Source organism: Sminthopsis crassicaudata, chromosome 3 (genome assembly GCF_048593235.1).
Source record: "Sminthopsis crassicaudata isolate SCR6 chromosome 3, ASM4859323v1, whole genome shotgun sequence".
Taxonomy (NCBI): domain Eukaryota; kingdom Metazoa; phylum Chordata; class Mammalia; order Dasyuromorphia; family Dasyuridae; genus Sminthopsis; species Sminthopsis crassicaudata.
The window spans coordinates 475256195-475277174 of NC_133619.1; the positions used below are offsets into that span (position 1 = coordinate 475256195).

At 38.5% G+C, this 20980-nt stretch overlaps 1 protein-coding gene across 1 annotated transcript in view; it reads right to left on the bottom strand.

Moving 5' to 3' along the window:
* Positions 1–11400: 11400 nt before the first annotated feature.
* Positions 11401–20980, bottom strand: part of TEX26 (testis expressed 26) — a 66532-nt gene continuing 56952 nt past the window's right edge. Inside the window, exon 7 of the mRNA XM_074303541.1 lies at positions 11401–11709. Within this exon, the coding sequence (XP_074159642.1) occupies positions 11651–11709 (59 nt within the window). The 3' untranslated portion in view covers positions 11401–11650. The remainder of the gene's footprint in view (positions 11710–20980) is intronic.

Sequence of the window (20980 nt, forward strand, 5' to 3'; positions counted from 1 at the left end):
GATTGGAATGACTAGCGGTCATCTTAAAGAGCAAAGATTAGGATACTGAAGGCACTGAATACAATCAAGAAAAAAGCAAACATGCAAGGCAAGGAAATTTTGAGAGTTGGAAGGGAAGAAAGGATCTTCAATGTGAGACTTTTCCTGATTGCCCTGGCTCCTAGTACCTTCTCCTTTCATGTAACTGCACATAAGTATTCTGTGCCTGACACTAAGCAAGAGCTAATTGACTGACTGACTATATATAATTCTTTATGTATCCCTTTCCCCTATTAGAATGTAAGTTCCTTGAGGGCAGGAACTGTTTTTGCCTTTCTTTGAATCCCCAGGACTTTCGGTGAAGTTCTTACCTATGACTGGCACCTGTTAATTGTTTTATAAATGCTTGTTGATTGATTGCTCTGAAAAACTGGATACAGAGTTCATCTGGTTGAGCTTACCTTTCCTCTCCTCCGGCTCCTGGTCAGATCCGTGTGATGTGGTGGAGTTTTCCCCTGCGCTATATCTTCCATGTCTATAGAATGGCTTCTCATCCTTTGCCCTTTTAGGTACTCCTTCAGCAGCCAGTCTGGAGGGGCTGATGCCTGAGTTTCTGTTTTCCGTGCCCTCAGCCCAGCGGGAGAGGATTGAGCCCGAGGAGCCACTAGCTCAGTGAGAACTGCAGCTCCATTCAGGATGCTGTCCAACCCCATGCCCAGCCTAGAAAAACATGGTCACATCTGGGAACCCAAGGAAGGTCAACCTGTCTCATCCTAATCCAAAATTGAGTGTAAAGTGAGGCTTTTCCTGATTCCCCCAGATGTTAGTGTTCTCCACAAGCCTTGAAATTACTTTGTATTTATTGGTTTATATTTATTTGTGCACATGTTCACACTCTCCCTACCCCCATCCAACCAACCATTTAAAATAGGTAGGATCCTTGAGGACAGGGACTTTCATTTTGTTTTTCTGTTTTCTCTACCTAGCACCATACCTAACACATAGGAGGAGTTTAGAAAATACTCATTGAATTGAAGCAGTACTATTCTGCTGAACAATTATTATGTCTCTTCTTGCCCCATTCCATCCCCAATCCAAGGTCACTTTTTGGAGTAACTGGAGAGGGATCCTCTACCCCAAATGAAGATATCTCACATCAAGCTAGACGCAAAAGGCTAAATACTGGTGAGATAGTCCTATTTTCTCCTCAGTTGAGAGCTCAGACTGTAGGAGGACCAGCATCGGAAACATTCCATCTCTGACTGGCTACAATGTGTCCTCTGAAGAAAGACTGCTAGGGAGGAGCTTCTTCACTATACTCCTAAGCAATCACTTCTCTCTCTCCACTAGCATGAGACATATTCTGCCTCCTGCTACCAACTGAATGTCCCAACTGGCACATGAAGAACCTCTAATACAAAAAAAGAATGTCCCTTTCTATGGCTTCAGATGTCCTATCTCTTGCTGCACTTGTCCTTTCAAGGTAGGGGACTGTTAGGGACTCAGTGATGAACATTTTCATACCTGGTCATACCCTTCACATCCCAGTGAATGAACTACACATCATTATTTAAACAACACTCTTCAACCCCTACCATCAGATTCCTCCTTCCCCTTCTCTCACCCCAAAGTTTCATCCTAACTCTACCCTTTCCCTTTCACCTTGCCCTCTGAAATACCTGTTCTATAGGCAACAAACTTTCCTTCATCTTAAACTTTTTCCTTTTCCATTCCCTCCATCTACTAGCTCTTTTTGTCACCTGGCTTTCTCCTGATGATGCAGACTCCCTGATCACCCTTCCAAGTATTGGCTGTACTTTTTCATTCATTCACTCTCGTTGGCTCACTGGTTTAGGTGGGGGAGTTAGAATACTTTTTGCTCCTCAATGCACTTTCAGATTCTTTCCCTACCTCTATTACTCAATAAACTCTTTTCCTTTGAGGTTCAGGCTATTCATATCTACCACTCAATCAAAATTCTAATAGCTCTTGGCCACAGATCTTCCAGGTCACTGAATGAGTTTGATATCTGGCCTTTTCTCTCCTCTCCAACTTTTGCCTGTACACTAGAAGACTTCAGCATACTTAATTGAGTTTCCTTTACTTAGCATCTCAATTTACTTACCCCTCAAACTATTCTTTCACACCCCCCCTTTATCCACACATAAAGATGGTCATACCCTTAATCTTGCTATTAGACACAAATGTACAACTTCCATGTTTAAGAATTCCGAAATTCCCTTGGTTGACCATAATCTATTGGCTTTTCACCTCTCCCTCTGCCTTCCCTCACCAAACTTTCTTCTTTTATTAAAACTTTTTATTTACAAAGCATATACCTGGGTGATTTTTCCAACATTGACCCTTGCATAACCTTTTGTTCCAAATTTTCCCCTCCTTCCCCCCCCACACTCTCCCCTAGCTGACAGGTAATTCAATATATGTTAAATATGTTGAAATACATGTTAGGTACAATATATGTATACATATTTATACAATTATCTTGTTGCAGAAGAAAAATCAGATCAAGAAAGAAGGAAAAGAAAAACTGAGAAAGAAAACAAAATGCAAACAAATAACAGAAAGAATGAGAATGCTATGTTGTGTTCCACACTGTTCCTATGGTCCTCTCTCTGGGTGTAGATGGCTCTCTTCGTCACTGAACAAGTAGAACTGGTTTGAATCATCTCAATGTTGAAAAGAGCCATGTCCCTCAGAATTTATCATTGTATATTCTTGTTGTTGCCATGTATAATGATCTCCTGGTTCTGCTCATTTCACTCAGCATCACTTAGTCTCTCCACACCTCTCTGAAATTATCCTGCTGGTTGTTTCTTACAGAACAATAGTATTCCATAACATTCGTATATCATAATTTTTTCAGCCATTCTCCAATTGATTCTTCATTCAGTTTCAAATTTCTTGGTACTACAAAGAGAGCTGCCACAAACATTTTTGCACATACTTTCCCTTCTTTAAGATCTCTTTGGAATATAAGCTCAGTAACACTAATGCATTATTGGTGGAGTTGGGAAAGAATCAAGCCATTCTGGAGAGCAATCTGGAATTATGCCCAAAAAGTTATCAAACTGTGCATACCCTTTGATCCAGCAGTGCTACTACTGGGCTTATATCCCAAAGAAATATTAAAGAGGGGAAAGGGACCTGTATGCACCAAAATGTTTGTGGCAGCCTTTTTGTAGTGGCTAAAAACTGGAAAATGAACGGATGTCCATCAATTGGAGAATGGTTGGGTAAATTATGGTATATGAATGTTATGGAATACTATTGCTCTGTAAGAAGTGACCAGCAGGATGAATACAGAGAGGTTTGGAGAGACTTGCATGAACTGATGCTTAGTGAAATGAGCAGAACCAGAAGATCGCTGTACACTTCAACAACAATACTGTATGAAGATGTATTCTGATGGAAGTGGATATCAACTACATCCAGAGAAGGAACACTGGGAATTGAATATAAACTGTTAGCACTACTGTCTTTCTACCCAGGTTATTTTTACCTTTGGAATCCAATTCTTAACTTGCAACAAGAAAATTGCATTTACACACATATACTGTATCTAGGTTATACTGGACTCATATGAGGGCTAACAGGAAAGCCAAGATTAAATTTAAGTTGACAGGAAACATAAGGTATTTATGGGGTAGAACCATGATTTATTGAGTCGAAATCAATTATCTTACTTAGATTAAAAACCTCTTTGGTTCATTCAAGACCTTTTTGGAACCATTCATATGCTAGACCCCCTGTGAGTAAGATAATTAGGGAGAATGATAGGATGAGCATAGTTCCTGTTGTTGGGAGTTGAATGGCCCCTGGGAGTGGTAAAAGGAGAGCAATTTCCAGGTCAAAGAGAACACATTTAATATGTATGGGATTGCCTGTCATCTGGGGGAGGGAGTAGAGGGAGGGAGGGGAAAATTTGAAAAAATGAATACAAGGGATAATGTTATAAAAAAATTACTCATGCATATGTACTATCAAAAAATTTATAATTATAAAATTAATAATAAAAAAGGAATATTAGCCCAGTAGTAACACTGCTAGATCAAAGGCCCTGCACAGTTTCATAACTTGTTGAGCATAGTTCCAAATTGCTCTCCAGAATGGTTGGATCCATTCACAGCTCCCCCAACAATGTATCAGTGTCCCAGTTTTCCCACAACCCCTTCAACATTGGTCATTATTGTTTCCTGTCATAGCCAATCTGAGAAGTGTGTAGTGGTATCTCAGAGTTGTCTTAATTTGCATTTGTCTGGTCAATAGTGATTTTTCATATGACTACAAATAGTTTCAATTTCTTTATCTGAAAATTGTCTGTTCATATCCTTTGACCATTTATCAGTTGGAGAGTGGCTTGAACTATTATAAATTTGAGTCAATTATCTGTATTTAGAAATAACGCCTTTATCAGATCTTTTGCATGTAAAATGTTTTCCCAGTTTATTTCCTCCCTTCTAATCTTGTCTGCATTAGTTTTTTTTGTACAAAAACTTTTTAACTTAATAGTCAAAATTATCTATTTTATGATCAATAATGATCTCTAGTTGTTCTTTAGTCACAAATTCCTTCCTTCTTCACAAATCTGAGAGGTAAACTATCCCATGTCTTCTAATTTGTTTATAGTATCATTCTTTATGTTTAGATCATGAACCCATTTCGACCTTATCCTAGTATATGGTGTTAGGTATGGGTCAATGTTGTGACAGTGGATAGAGAGTCAGTCTAGAAGTCAGGAAGGTCAAGATTTAAAAGCCTTGGTTCTGACACCTGACATCACTGGAGAGATATCAAAAGTCATTTAACCCTTCAGTGCTTTAGAAAGGTTAAAAATTGTACAAGTACTGATAGTATTAGGGGAAGGAGCTTCTTCACTGGGTTTGCCTTAAATCTCTAAAATCAGAAATCTAATCCAAATTTGGATCTAAGGTAACTTTTTCTGTTCTATAATTCTAAACCCCTCTTCTGCCATGTTTAAAGATCCCAAATCATTTGTCTTTACCCTATATCCTAACTGGACAGCTATTCCTCAGCACAAACTTTAACTATAGCTAAACAAGATTTGTCTTTGAACTGTATCCATACCATGTTCATTATTCTGTGTCTTTATTCATGAGAGTGCTGATTTTGGCCAAGATACCTCTTGGTTATAAATGTAAGCAAATTGAAGAAAGGAGATGTGTTACAAGCTAAAGGGAACATGGAAGAGGTGGGATTAGAATCCAGGTCTCCTTTCACCTAATTCAATGTACTCTCCTTTAGGGAAAGAGCCTTGAACTTGAAAGGAGGAATGCAGAATCACAGGGCTTGTCTCTCCTACTTACCACTAGTCCCTTAACTTCCTGGGCTCCAGATTTCTCCTCTGTAACATAAGAATGCTGGATTATATGACCTCTAAATTCTTTTTTAGCTATTGTACATTCAGAGGCATATTTGTCTATTAGTTAAGGAAAGGCTCCCCTATCAAGAAATGGTGTTTTTGTGATTCATTTTTAAAAATCAATGGATTTCTGCAGAATCTCAGATTCCATAAGTATGGGGATCAGGCCCCCTTAGTAATACGTACAGCTTATACAGTATAATAAAAATAGTACCAACATATACTCCTTCTACACAAATAAGGCAACAAAAGAAGGTGGGTGGTTTCAGATAACAATTAATCCAAACCATCATTTAAGTAGAGAGCAGAGCCTAGAACAGGCTTGAAGGCTCTGAGGTCTCTCTTCCCTTGGATTCTGCCTGATTGCAAGGTTGGGCCACGTCATCCCCATATTTCAGATCACAAGCTGGTATGCTCTCGTTGCCCATGGCAACCCAGCTGCACCAGAATGTTAGCATTTGTAAACGTGTGGAGGCTTAATATTATATTGTTGATTCCGTCTGGAGGGCGATAGTCTGATTGTACACAGCTCTGAATAAATTACTCATTATCCTTTACAACCATCGAGAGAGAGAGAGAGAGAGAGAGAGAGAGAGAGAGAGAGAGAGAGAGAGAGAGAGAGAGAGAGAGAGAGAGAGAGAGAGAACAAGAGAGGGAGGAAAGAGAGAGAGAGAGGAATTAAGGGAGAGAGCTCTTCTTTCTCCTTTCTTTTCCTTCCTTTCTTTTTTTTTTTTCTATTGAGGCAGCGAATTGTGTCAGCAGGTGTGAAATGAATGTTAACCATAACAACCAGGCCTGAGTAATCAACATCCCTGTGACTAATGTTAAGAAATACACAGGATATCATTGAACAACACAGAAGACAGGCAGGCAAAGTCTAGCATCAGTTGGATTATTCCAAGGAGAACTTTAGGAATAGTGGTTGAATGAATAATAATTGCTCCCATTTATACAGTGCTTTGCAGTTTGCAGAGTGCTTTCCTTGCAATACCTCCATGGGTTAGTACCAGCCTTATTGTCCTAAATCTGCTGATAAGGAAACTGAAGTTCTTAGGACTGGACAGTTAGAGAAAAGACGTAAGAAATCACTGGTGTGATATGAAGGTTATACTTTATATGATACTTGCCACATCATAAATTAAAATGTCTTAGAATTATTATGAAACAAGTTTTGGCCTCAAGGAACCCCTAAAAGATTTCAGGGACCCCTAGAGGTTCCCAGACTTTGAAGAACCAGTGCTCTCAACAAAAAGTTAGCATTTTCTTCAGCTAAGAATGTAGGTAATAAATCACAGTAGTATCAGCCTCCCCCAGATTGCCAAAGAGGGTTCATGACATAAAACAGGTTCAGAGCCACTCGACTAGATGAACTATGTATAAGGTCCTTTAAACTCCAAATGTCTAGGAGTCTATAATCGTTTGGAAAAGTGATTGTACTTGTTTTGCTTCAGAGGGCAAAAGAGAATGGGATGGCTTAAACACAAGCTTCATGTCCCTGGAGTCTTTACAAAAGCTGTATAATTAGTTTTCAGGAATGCTGCAAAAGGAATAAACTCTAAAGATCCTTCCAGCTCCAAAATTCTGTGAGCTTAAATTCTGTGGAACATCATGGGATTCATCTGGAGTCATATATTTGAAAATATTCAATTCTACAGGATACTATGTTAAATGCTGGGGATATGGGAATAGGGATTGGGACTGGACCTATTATTTCATTCACATAGAGAATTTCCAGGTGAAGAAATCCCAATGCAGATGAACAGCAACAGGTATAGTGTCACAAGACTATAATGTCTCTGACAGTGTCACTTGGAAGAGGCCAAGAGCTAATTCTGAGAGAGTTATAACACAACTGAAAATGTGTTTTTGAGAGCTGCTGGACATTCCGTAGTTGTTTCCAACCTGATAGCCACATGGTAAAAGTGGGGATCTTTGGCTGTGGAGGCATTCAGAAAGGAACAGGATGAAAATCTTGACCATTTTTCTCTTTGGTTGTGCACTAGTGGGTTTGATAGCACTATGGTACCATCCAGTGAGACACACAATGACACAAAGGAAGAGTCCTTGGATTTTGTCACTAATGAAGTCATGTGGCCCCATGAAAACGGACCTCTGGTTTTTGCTGTCTTAGCTCTTGAACAGGGAGCCAAAGCATATTCGCCATACCTATGTGGATGTATATGAGACACATATAAAACAATCACAAGGCAACCTTGCGAGGGACTGCACTAGCAACTGGAGGGAGGAGGGGAAGGAGAAGGAGGAAGAAAAGACGCATAGAAATTAGTGCTTGAGCAGAGTTTTGAATTATAACTCCATCCATGAGGCAGAATGAGGAGTAATGAAATCCAGGCATGGGGGAGCAACCAGTGCACAGAGAGAGGAGATTGAGAAGCACATGTGTTTAGTAATAGCAAGTAGTTAAATCTAATTAGGCTTTTGGATGGAAGAAAGGGAGCAACATGTTAAAATATTGGAGAAGTAGAGAGAACAAGTTGCAGAGGACTAAGTGCAAACAGAGGATTTTGTTTTGTATCCTATAAGTAACAGGGAACCATTAGAATTTCTTGGCTTTAGGAAAGCACTATGGCAGATGAATGGAGACTGGATTAGAAGTAGGAAGAGGCTTGAAGCAAAGAGACCATTTAGGCTATAGTAATAGGGGATAAGATGTGTCAGAAGTCATAAGGACTTGATCTAGGGATTATCAAAAGTCCTAAGGTAGAGGAGGGTTTGATAATAACTCTATCAAACACGTCACATAACATCATGTCACCTCTCTAAAGAACTATTTTTTTTTTTGTAGACCCATTCCTCAGCAGTTAACTCCACTAAAACAAGTTCCCTTCCCCACCTCAATCATGAGTTTTATACACTTTCCAATCTTCTTTGCCCTTTTTTTGCTTCTAGATACAAGATTCCAGATCTCAACTTCCAGTGTGTTGGAATGTGTTCCAATAATCTTGTGCACTTTGTAAGCCACCAACGTCTTTGCCATTTGCCAGGTCACTAGCCTCTTAAATGGGTACGAATGGGATTTATTTTGCAATTTTCCTTGATTTTTTAAAATAGGGGTAAAACTGAACAAGACTCCATAGGACCACACCTCTGCTGCCATTATTCTTTGTCACAGCTGAAGGCCAGTCACTAGGCCAATTAGTACAACAGACCTGCACTGATTTGATTCTTGACTTAATGGGGCTTTTGTTTGTTTTTGCTGAAGGAATTGGGGTTAAGTGACTCACCCAAATTTACACTGCTAGGAAGTATTATAGGTCTGAGGCCAGATTTGAACCCAGGTCCTCCTGACTTCAGGGTTGGTACTCTATCCATTGAGCCACCTGGTTGCCCAAGACTTAATGGTTTTTTTTTGGTTGTAATTAGAAGGCTTTAATGCATTAAAAAGTCAGTCTCATCTTCAACTGCAGGTCATCTAACACTTTAATTCAAGGTAACTAATCAATCCAATTCTTTCAAAGGACTTTTATAGGGATTGTACATTTCTTTTGTAAGGCATTGCTAGGGAAACACAAAGCATCATAACATGTTATTGTTGTTAGGGACTAGAGTTACAACCCAACAAACTAATTGGGGGTGGGAGGAAAGCTGTGGCTAAGAGTGGACCTGGAGCTAGATGAATTAAATTTGAAGCTTGTCTGCCAAGCTGGATCAAGTCATTTAATCTCCTATTTCTCTATCAGACTATAGAAACTTCTTCATCCTAGAAGTTCACTCCTCCTCTGGACTATTCTCACATTGGAAACTTCCTCCCATCCTCCAGGCTTCTCCTCCTGATCATTGGTTCTTTTCAGAACCTCCATTTGGAGGAGACCACCCATGTCTTCGTGCCTCTTTAAACTGCACTCCTGACTGCCCTCAAACCAGGCACCTTCTGCTATCTCAGGCCCCCTTTTCAATCCCCTTTATGGCTTTTTTTGTGTCATCTTCTTACATTATAATGCAAGCTCCTTGAGGTCAAGCACTGTCTTTCTTTCTGCTTATTTGTATTCCTAGTCTTAGCACAGTGCCTGTCACATAGTAGGTGTGTTATAGATGCTTGCTGATTTGATGTGATTTAATCTTTCTGAGGTCAATTTCCTCATCTTTAAAGATGAAGATAATAATGTTTAGAGAAACTCTGCAGGAGGGCATTTAATAGTTATAAGAAAGCCACCCTTTCATTGCTTTGTGATTCAAGATACACTTGTGCTGATCTCTATTCCTCACCCTTTGAAAAAGGAAGCCATATGAGATTCCTACCTAGCTCCCCATATCAAAATTTGTTATGCGCAGTTTTTTTCAGTCATGTCCAACTCTTCATTACTCCATTTGGGTTTTCTTGGCAAAGATACTAGAATGATTTGCCATCTCCTTCTCCGCTCACTTTACAGAAAAGGAAACTGAGGTAAACAAGGTTAAGTGACTTGCCCTGGGTCACACAATTAGTGGAGCTGGATTTGAACTGAAGTCCTCAGTTGGAAGGACCACCAGCATTTACTGAGTTCTTATTGTGTGCTAAACACTTTTATAGATGCTATCTCATTATTATAGATCCTCATAACAACCCTGAAAGTTAAGTGCTATTATTATTTCCACTTTATAGTGTAAAGGACTGGCACCCTATCCACTGTGCATTCTACCTTCCCATTTCAAATTGGTATATATGCTAAAATAATATTTTATATATCAAACACATCTTGGGAAACATAACATAAGAGTGTTATGGTTCAGTTAATATAATTATTCATAAAAAATTGCTCTCATCATTTAGCTATGGGTCTACTCTATTTAGCGCTTGAATTCCAGCTAACTAATCAAATTAATCCACGTCAACAAACTTTTAGCAAACCTATTTTCTAGAGAAGTCAGGAGATAGCTGCTATTTACAAAAATGGTAACTATTCAGACTTTTTTTTTTAATAGATTAAGGAACAACCTCCATATTCCACTTACCCAGTTTATAGTCAAAATTCAGAAATTTGCAAGACTAAATAAGCTTTTGATCTTAGTTGTCTTAGAAGAATTGAAGCCTGAAGAATTGAAGCAGCAAGATCAATAACTAGGGTGAGGTTAAAGATTTAGTGGAAAACATGAAGGAAGCTCATTCTTAAAGTAAAGAAATGCAAGCATATGATGGGATAAAGATGAGAGACAAGGACAGACCCCCAACCATGTGTGACCAAAAAAAACTTAGGAAAAAACCCCAAGAACTTCAAAGTTATATTTCTAAAGATTGAACAGAATCATATAAGGTATTTTTGGTAAGGTTATAAATACTTTGAAATACAAAAATTTACATCTTGGGTTTTAAGAACAGGATCTTTCAGTAGCATTCCATATACTGTTTTTTTTTCTCTTTTTCTTTTCTTTTTTTTTTTTTTTTTTTTTTTTGAGGCAATTGGGATTAAATGACTTGGGCAGGGTCACACAGCTAATAAGTGTTATGTATCTGTCACTGAATTTAGTCCTCTTGACTCCTGGGCTAGTATCTATCCACTGTGCTATTTAGCTGTCCTTTTCATTCATTCATTTTTTTTTCATATGGTGCTTTCTACCCACCATTTACTAATTTTATTTTTCCTTTTTCAATGGTACTTGTGGCTGTGTTATAGCTAAGATTTTTACCAATGCATTATACTCGCCTTTTTTGTGGCTATACTTTAAGAGAGACACTCCAATTACAAGCTTACAAATTCCATGGCAACAGCCATTCAGCCTATGTTCTGGAGGTCCTAATTCATCCCTGAACATCAATGCACAGCCCATGCCAACAGAAATTGCGAATGCTCTGTAAACAAATGAGACAAACAGGTCTTTCTTTTCTTCTGGGCAACAAAGTCTACTTCCTTGACAGCAGTACACAGTTCTCTGCTACCCTTCCCTCCCCCATATATCTATTTCCACAATAAATGACTCCCTACTTCTCCTGTCCCCCAATACTTTATTGCATTCTGGAGAATTCAGGAAACTAAGGCCAGAACCAGATGATTCTGAAAGGACTTTCCTTACCTCTGGTCATTGGAGGTCTCTAACCTGCCCAGTGCTGAATTTGAACGCATTTTGTTTCTTGGAGTCATGGTGCAAGACCGGAACTCTTTGCCTTCTCTCTAAGGGACCTTAGAATCCAATTGCACCTATGATTGTGGCGCAAAAACAAGTGAAATCTGGAATGTGATGGAGAGCAGGAGGTTTGCTCGCTACAGCCGGTGCCCTTTTTCTCGGCTCCAGTGTTTGGCACGTCGCACCCTGTAATTGGAGTGATGTTGTACATCACCTCCCCAGGGACATCGTCAGCATCACATGGGAAGGTAACTGATTCCTATGTGAACCTGGGGGAGGAGGAGGAAGAAAAATGAACCCTTGAACTGACTTCATTCTTATCTCCCAAGACAGAACTCCCCAGTGCATAGATTATCTAGCCTTGTGCATCCAGCCTTCACTATACCCTCCTCGCTTCTACTCCACATCAATAAAGTCTTTGAATTTCACAAAGGCGGCAGATTTTGAGCACAGAGCTAGAAGGAGGAAGGACCACCAGCATTTATTGAGTTCCTACTGTGTGCTAAACACTTTTATAGATGTTATCTCACTTAATCCTCATAACCCTAAAAGTTAAGTGCTATTATTATTTCCACTTAATAGTTGAGGAAACTGAGGCAAACTGACTTGGTGAAGGTCACATAACTAGTAAATGCTTGAGGCTGGATTTGAATGCTGGTCTTCTGGACTCCAATTTCAGTGCCCTCTATTCCGCCCCACCCAGTCATCAACAGGTGGGTATTAGAGAGAGACAGATTTTGGCTTAATATAATAAAAGAGCAATCCATATGAAAATGGTTTAGATTACTCATTAAGTAAATAAAATTCCTCATCACTAGAAGTGTTCCAGCAGAAACTTTTCATTGAATAACAAATAAGAGCTTTTGTTTATATCGCGTCTTTTCAGTGGACCTGTGATTTTATCAGGGTAGGAAGTTCCCAGTGTGAGGAACTCCTACTTCAAAACAGAACCCCCTCTACTATTAATAGTCTTAGAGGGCTGTCTGAGGCACTGAGTTAAATTATTTGTCCAGCATCATACCGCCAGAATATTTTTAGAGGCTAGGCTCCTGCTTAATAATAATAGCCAGCATTGATATATAAAATTATAATACATACATATATATATGTATATATATATATATGTACACACATGCATATATCCATGTGTGTGTATATATATAGGCAAAGTTTGAGAAACATTTTACAATTACTAACTCACTCAATCCTCACAAGTCTGAGAGGTAGATGTTACTATTATCTTCATTTTAAAAATGAAGAAACTGAGGCCTGGAGAAGTTATGGCATCTCAAAGGTAACAGTCGGCTAGTAAGCCAAGATTTGAAGCTGAGACTTTCAGAACCCCAAATTTGGTATCTTTTAAAAAAAACATTTGGTATCACTTTCAAGAATACCATAGAGGACTTTCATCCACCAGGGAGAAAGTTTTACCAGAAGATCTCAAAGATAACTCCTAGCATCAGTATTCTGTGGTCTTCTGTTGTCATGTTTGTTTAATCATGTCCAATTTGGGGTTTTTCTTGGCAAAGACAACTTGAGCGGGTTGCCATTCCCTTCTCCAGTTCATTTTACAAATGAGAAAACTGAGGCAAACAGGGTAAAGTGGCCTAGCCAGGGTCACACACCTAGGGTCTGTAATTGTATTTAAACCCAGGAAGCCAAACACTTTATCTACTGTGCCTAATAATATTTATTCTCATCTACTCCCAGCTTTAGGTTGATCTTGTTCAGGTGAGAATTTAATCAGTTCTGAGATGGATATTGGATGTTTACTCTCATTTAAACAGATAGGATTTAAAAAATATACTCTTCTAGACCCAGCTTTCTCCTACAATCTAGTCTTGCAATTCTAGTTAACTGTCAACAGGTGCCTTGGGTTTACTCTTTAAGGTCCCAGAATTCATTCTATTTTTTTCTATTTTATGCTTTTATGTTCCAGTATCCAATGCCTGGAACATTCTCCCATTTCCATCTCTAATTATTCAAATCCTTGTTTCTGGGATCCAGAAGAGATCATGTCTTCCATGAAACTTTTCCAGATTCCCTCCAAAAGAAATTGATTTAGTCAGTCAACAAGAATTTCCTAAATGCTTCCTAGATGTACTGTGCTTCTCTTCTTTCATATCATTCTTTATGCCCTCTGTCCTTAATCATATTCTAAATAGCATTCTAATTAATTCAGTTTTTTTTACCTTCCTGATAGATTATAGGTTTCTCGAAGCAGGGACTGTTATCTCATATCCCCAATATTAAGCATGATACCTTACACTTAATACGCTCTCTCTGTCTTTCTGTGTGTATGTATGTATATATATATATATATATATATATATTAGACATCAATGTTAACATAGATTATATATTATTGCATATTGTACATATATTACATATTGTATATAATCTATAACACATTATATATTATATGATATTAGTTCAGTTGGCAACATTAAATAATTGAGTTTATAGTTGGGTATCTATCTATTTCTCTTGAAGAAGGGCTGTAAGAATCCTATATATCTAATGCAGCAGAAAGAGTTAGAGCTGTAGCACTGATAAGTATTTTTTTTTTACTAAGGTAGTTGGGGTTAAGTGACTTGCCCATGGTCACACAGCTAGGAAGTGGTAAGTGTCTGAGGCCACATTTGGACTGTGGTCCTCCTGACTGCAGGGCTGATGATGCTCCATCCACTGCACCTCCTAGCTGCCCCAGCACTGATAGTCTTAGAGAGGAATTGCATTCTAGGATGCAGATATGTAGAAGTCTGTCCCTTGCATGGACATAAGCTGTTTGAGGCTGTTCCCCTTCTCTCAGAGCAGCATGGGCCCTGGATCCATGGATACCAGCATTAGTGTGACAGACACTGCTGACCTCACCTAAGATCCGTATAGGAAGAAGAAGAATCCGACTACATCTGAATTAGACTCCTGGTCACAACATCCCAACAAATGGGTATCCAGAAAAAAAGGCATCAATTTTGTTCAAGTCAGTCCATTCCACTTTCGGAAAAGTCAGAACTTTCAGGAAGTTCTCTGTGATATTTAACTGAAACCTGCCTCTTAGCATATTCCCCACCTATGATTCTGACTCTGCATCCTTCTTCAACACCACAATTGCCCTCAAAGTACCCATGGCCTCTCTATCTTGTCCCCTGTTCTTTTAACAGAATTTTGTGTGGCTGTCTCCAGTCTCTTCACCATCCTTGTAAAATATCCTTTGGGCCCATTCCAGTTTCCTCTTACCTAGAGAGTCTCTGGCCCTTTTACCAGGTATCTCCCTTCTCCTAGACAACATGTTTTCAACCTCTTGCCATGGAACTCACCAGTGAATCAGTGTCACTATAGTAGACCAGGTCTGGATCAGACTGGTCTGGTAATTCAGATAAAGAGATTCAAACCAAAAAAGTAACAAAAGGTGGTTTATTTGGCTAGGGCATGGAAAGGATATTCAGCAAGTATACAGCACTGGTCTAGTAGTGAACTGGTTCAATCAGCTTTGAGTCCGAGAAGCACTGACTCTGCTCAAAGACTGGTCTCTTCTATGTCCATAGGGAATCAGGAAATCACATCAATCAATGATGCTTTAGCTCTATGCTCATCAAGTCTCCAAGATGGCTTCTCAGCTTTTTAGAAAAAAAAGAATTAGCCTAACCTACATGTAGGGGACTCTATAGCAATTGTCCAAATTTCCTCCCAATGTGCACTACTAAAATCCTCCTAGACCTCTTACCTTACCTAAGCATGTCCTGGAGCCAGCCTTCCTGAGTCTCCCCTGTCCTATCACTATTTGGAACTAGAAAACAGATTGAGTCTCAGAATGGACCGGGATCTCTACAGCTCTTGTCAGAAGTAACCAGCGGAATTAGTTGGCTAGGCTTGCTCCCCTACAAAGAAAAAGCTGCAGGGAGAATATCCTTCTGTTTTTAGCTCCCACCAAGTACCTAAATCCTGACCCCATCAAGTATCAACACATCCCCTGCCTTCCCTGCTGATCCTAGGCTCCGGTTCATGGCCTGACAACATTGCTAGAGACAGTTATTCTCCACCCTTTCTGACCTTGGAGATTCCAAAATCTTCCAATCCCCTTCATTCTCATATTATTCCAGATTATACCACCTGCAACCATGAGTTCCAGTCCTGTCTTTCTATGGGAAAATAGAAATCTTCAGCTGGAAACTAGGTCAGATCTAAAAATTGATGTAAGGAATTTTCTCACAATTAAACATATCAAGCAACCCATTCTCTCATCTGAAAACTGAATCCATACTGGCTAATCAGTTATTATTTCCATATTCCATTCATTGAATACAGACACTTGGGAGGAATGGGATGTCTTTCTGATTTCAGAATATTGCACCTGTTTGTTCTCCGCCTCCCAACTTGGAAAGCCCTTCATTTTTCCTCCAATTGAAAATCAAATTACCTCATTTTGTATGCTGTTTTTTGCCTATTAATCATTTTCTTTTAATTATTTGGTCTTATTTGATTGCTTTTAATATAAAAAGTCTGTCTCCCTCTGTAGTCGGGGTCTAGTGCCAAAACTGAGGAGGCCCTGTCCCAATTTGTTATACAATTGGCATATATTATTTAATAAATTGACATGATCAGAAACTCAAATCTTTGTTTCTTTTCTTTCTCCTAACACATATTTCTCATCTTTCTTCTAACACATATTCTTGGATTAAGTTTCAGTTCTTCTCCTGGTGCTAAGGGAGTTCTGATTTGTTATCTCACCTACTTCACAAAATAAGAATAACTTACATTGGAACAGTGCTTTAAAGTACACAAAGCATTTTCTTCACAACAATCCTTATTGGGGAGTATTGCAAATATTGTCATTTACATCTTATGGATGGATGAGGTCAAGATTGATTAAGTGATCTACTCAAGCTCACTCAACTTAGGTCTTTCCTAACTTCAAAACATTTTCTCTGCACCATTCTACTTTTAAGAGGAAAACTAAGGTTATTCCTGTCCCTAGCCTCTGCAGTCACCAGTAGTCAAGAGTTTTTCAAACCTAATTGAATCAGTCTTTCAATTCCTTATAGGTAAGTTTCCCCTTCAAATTGAAGCTTCTGGGGGAAAGGACTTAGTGATTGTTTTATAGTGAGCCTCAAGGAGTCAGAATTAATTCTTAGGAGATGAAATAGCTGATTAATCCTCTGAACCATTAAAACAACCAGTGACTATTGATCTCAAGAAAAATCCTTGAAATGTTCAGTTTCTTTATTTTCCTGTTCCCTCCATAACATGGTGTATTTTAAAATCCAAGTGAACATGATAAAAACCATAATTACTCTAGTTTCCTAAAGTTTGAATATAGCTCCAAAGTCATCTAGCATAATTCACTACTAGATGATCAGTTATCCTTTTCATATCATGGAGATTAAGGGCACAGTTCCCTCTTGAACTGGAAAATCCATGTAAAAATATTTTGACCCTCCCTTCATACCAGAGAAGTCTGATTTTTTTCTTTTTTTGAGTATTTACAGTAATTTATTGTAAAATTTGGGTTGACATTATTCATTCCTATACACAGATTATGTGCATTTCTGAGTTTCTAAACTTTTCCTATGGTGTCTGCTGGCCTTTCACATATCTGCAGCATTCACCAAACTCCCCTCAAAATCCCATTTAATATCTTATGCTGATCTTCGATATATTGAAACTAACTGTATACTTTCAAGACACGTCAGAGTGGACTGATTCAGAAGGTCTCAGTTACCTCAGCCATCAGAAGGGAAGGAAGATATAAATGCACTGGTATAGGGAAATGGATCTCATTACAAGAAACACAGAAAGTAAAATCAAAATTCAAACTTAAGAAAACTATTCTTCTGTCGGGGGAAGGGAAACACTGATTTAAGGCTTTGTAATCAACAGATTGTGCCTGTTGAACAAAGAGAAGACCAGCTAAATTTAGAGGGATTCATCGTCAAAAGACTACCCACTAAGAAATTATTTTCTTTTCAGTCAAAGCAATTCACCTACTAAAGCAGGAAAGGATTGCTATTTACATAAGCATATGGAGCATCCAAGTGGTTAAATTCATAGATTCTAAAAGCACTAAAATATACATACCAGAATACACATTTATCTACATACCTCTTCATTTGGTTTGGCTTTTGTTTTTAACTAGCTCATCTTCTCTATCAAACAACAAAGTAAATTTCTTTAGCTGGTTGGGCAATACCAGGCCAATATGGCCATTATGAAAAGCATTTATCGAACACTTCCTATGTGCCAGGCACGATGCTAGGAACTGGTAATATAGACAAAGATAAAAACAGTCCTTCCCTCAAGGAGCATACATAATATTGGATGCTACTCTTCTAACTAAATTGACTGGACAATCATTCACACTGACAACATAACTTATATGTGAAACTTAACTATGATATCATCCTGACATTTCAAGCTACTGATTTAGCTATACTGTGAGCTTTAGTTAGCTATGAATACAAAATATAAAAGAGGTTAAAAATTAATTAGTTTTTAAGAAGCCTAACAACTCAATTCTAAAGGACAGAGGCTTAAGATCTTTGTTTTTGTTTTAATAAGACACTATTGAGATTTGTCAGCTCACTACAAAGGAAAGTATAGACAACTCTGTGCTATCGGATTTACACATTGAATAGGAAAAATGTGATTTTGGATCTATCTGCAATGCAATGATATTGAGGGATCTCATTAGTTCATTTCAGACTTGCTAGAACAGATACCTTTCAGATGTCTTCATCTTAAGGAGCTGGTAGAATAACCATTCCATCTCCACAGGGCCCCCAAAATATCACTGGACTAGAGTGCAACTTCCTATTCTCAAATGGAGCAGGATTTCTTCAGCCAATCTTGTGATTCCCCATTAATCATTTGGACTGAACTGAGAAGAGAGCTTAGGATCACATTCTAATCGGATTCATAAAGACATTTCTGTTAGAACTTCCAATATAAATAGACATTCTCAATCTGGGGCATTGGAATAGACTTAAAAGTGTATCCTCAGTCTCCTTAAAAGGAAGTTGCATGTGTAGAAATATGCACTGGTTGGATAAAAAATAGAAAACTAAGTTTTGGGAGTTTGGATCTTGACTTTATTTTCTATGTCTGTCTTCCTCCTGCCTATGGTTAAGAACAGTGCATTCCCCTCTCCTTTCCCTTTTGTTGTCTGAGGGAGTGTGACTAGTGATTCCAGTGAAATGTGCTCTATCTTCTTTCTGGAAAGCAATAAGGAAAGTTGTTCCCAAGTGCTGCTTTTATTATTATTCTGTCTATTATATATCTATTATTCTCTTCCCTTTTCAGGAAAGAAGAAAATGGCAAGCTCTTAACGGGTCTCCTCCTTTCTCTCTCCCCCTCCTGTTTCATCATCCAAGTGATACCTGTTAACTATGGGTGTCCAAGACATGATCATAAGATCTGTTCTCTTCATCTATACTACCCACAAGATGATCTGATCGGCTCCAAGTTCCTAGAGATTCAATTATTAACTCTATTTCTAGCAGCCACATGGTGTAAAAATGAACACTAATGAGCATGGTGAGGAGATGTTTTGCTTCAGAAAGCATTTAGGCAGAAGGTTCTGTAGAAAGTACCAGAAAACTTGCAAATTAAAGACACAATGATGTATATTTTTCCCTACTTTTCTTCAATTTAAGTCTGAATTTTGAAATAATAAGCTCATGATTTATAGTCAGCTCCAGGTAATAATAACTGCTTGTATCGAGTTTTGGCTACAATATCTGTATGTGTTTGTATGTATGTATATGTGTCTAAATATATGTATTTACATGTACATATATGTATGTATGTATGTGGGTGAATATATATATACCCCACACACACACACATATACTCATTCTGATTTCTATATTAACCATCCATGTGTAGAGTCAACTTTTGGGTTGTTGAAAAATAGTATTTGCAATGATTAACAAGTTATCTTGTCAAAGTATTAAGTCTCTGTCTGGCTTCATTTTGTACTCCAAGGCTAAACTTGCCGTGTTATTCCAATTATATTTTTACTTCCTACTTTAGTATTCCAACCCCTATGGCGATGAATGTGACATCCTTTTCTGCTGCTATTTCTAGATGATGTTGTAGATCATCATAAAACTGATCAACTTGGGTCTCTTTATCATCAACAGTTAAAAGAGACTTGTATTACTAGTGTTGAACAATTTGCCTTAAATTCAAACAAATATCATAGTCATTTTTGATAATATACCTCAATACTGCTTTTGTCATCCTTCTGTTGACCAAGAGGACTATTCTATTCTTGTAAAGGATTCTTGCCCACAGTAGTCTATATAAGGATCACCTGAATTAAATTTTACCTATTCCCTTCCATTGATCCAAGATGACAGTGTTTAATCTTTCTTTCCATCTCCTATTTAACCACATCCAGAGCACCTTGGTTCATAAATCTTACATTCTAGGTTTCTACAATTAATTCGCTGGATTTCCCTTTCATCACCAGACACATATACAGGGGAGCTCCTTTCAGTGCAGCCACTTCATTGATTTTGGAGCTCCTTGTTCTTGTTTTCTACTCTTTCTACTACTCACCCAGAAGGGTGAGAATATCTTCTGACCTAAGATGCTCATCTTCTGATGTCACATCTTTTAACATTTTAATACCATCCATGGAGCTTTCTTGACTAAGATGCTGGAGTGTTTTATTCTTTCCTTCTCCAATGGATCACTTTTTGTCTTAACTTTCCATCTTGGATAACTCTGCACGGCATAACTGGCAATTTCAGTGCAAGTCCCTCACACCATGACAAGGCAGATAATAAGAATTTATTAAGTATCTACTATGTGCCAGGCGTTGTAGTTTGCTTAAAGAGGCAAAAGATAATCCCTTTCCTCAAGGACTTCACAATCTAATGAGGAAGATAAAAAGCAAACAAATATGTAGAAGCAGGATACAGGATAAATAGGAAATAATTAATAGAGGGAAGGCACTAGAATTAGGAGGAGGCTGGGAACGGATTTGTGTAGAAAGTGGGATGTTAATTGGAACTTGAAGGAAAGCCAGAAGGTGAAGATGAGGAGGGGGCATTCCAGGAGTAGAGGACAGCTAGAGGAAATGTGGGGGGAAAAGATGGAAAATTTTGTTTATGGGATTGCAAGAAGGCCACTGCATGGTCACTGGGGATGGGAAGGAGCAAGGTAGAAGAAGACAGGACAAGTAAGAGACATAGAGGCTAGATTATGAAGGTCTTTGAATGAAAAACAAAGGTTTGTTTACTTGACCTTAGATATGATAGCAAGATACTGCGAATGGTGATATGATTGGACCTGCATTTCAGGAAAATTGCTTTGGCAGCTAAATGAAGGGAGGAGAGATTGGAGGCGTCAGACCCACCAGCCACAGTAGAACAGTGTGTGGGGATGAGGGCCTGCATGCACTAGAGTGGCGGCAGTGAGCCAGGAAAGAAGGAGGAGTATCGGAGAGATGTTGCACTATGCCCAAAGGGCATAGCTTGTGCATGCTCTTTGATCCAGTAGTGTCACTACTGGGTCTGTATCCCAAAGAGATCA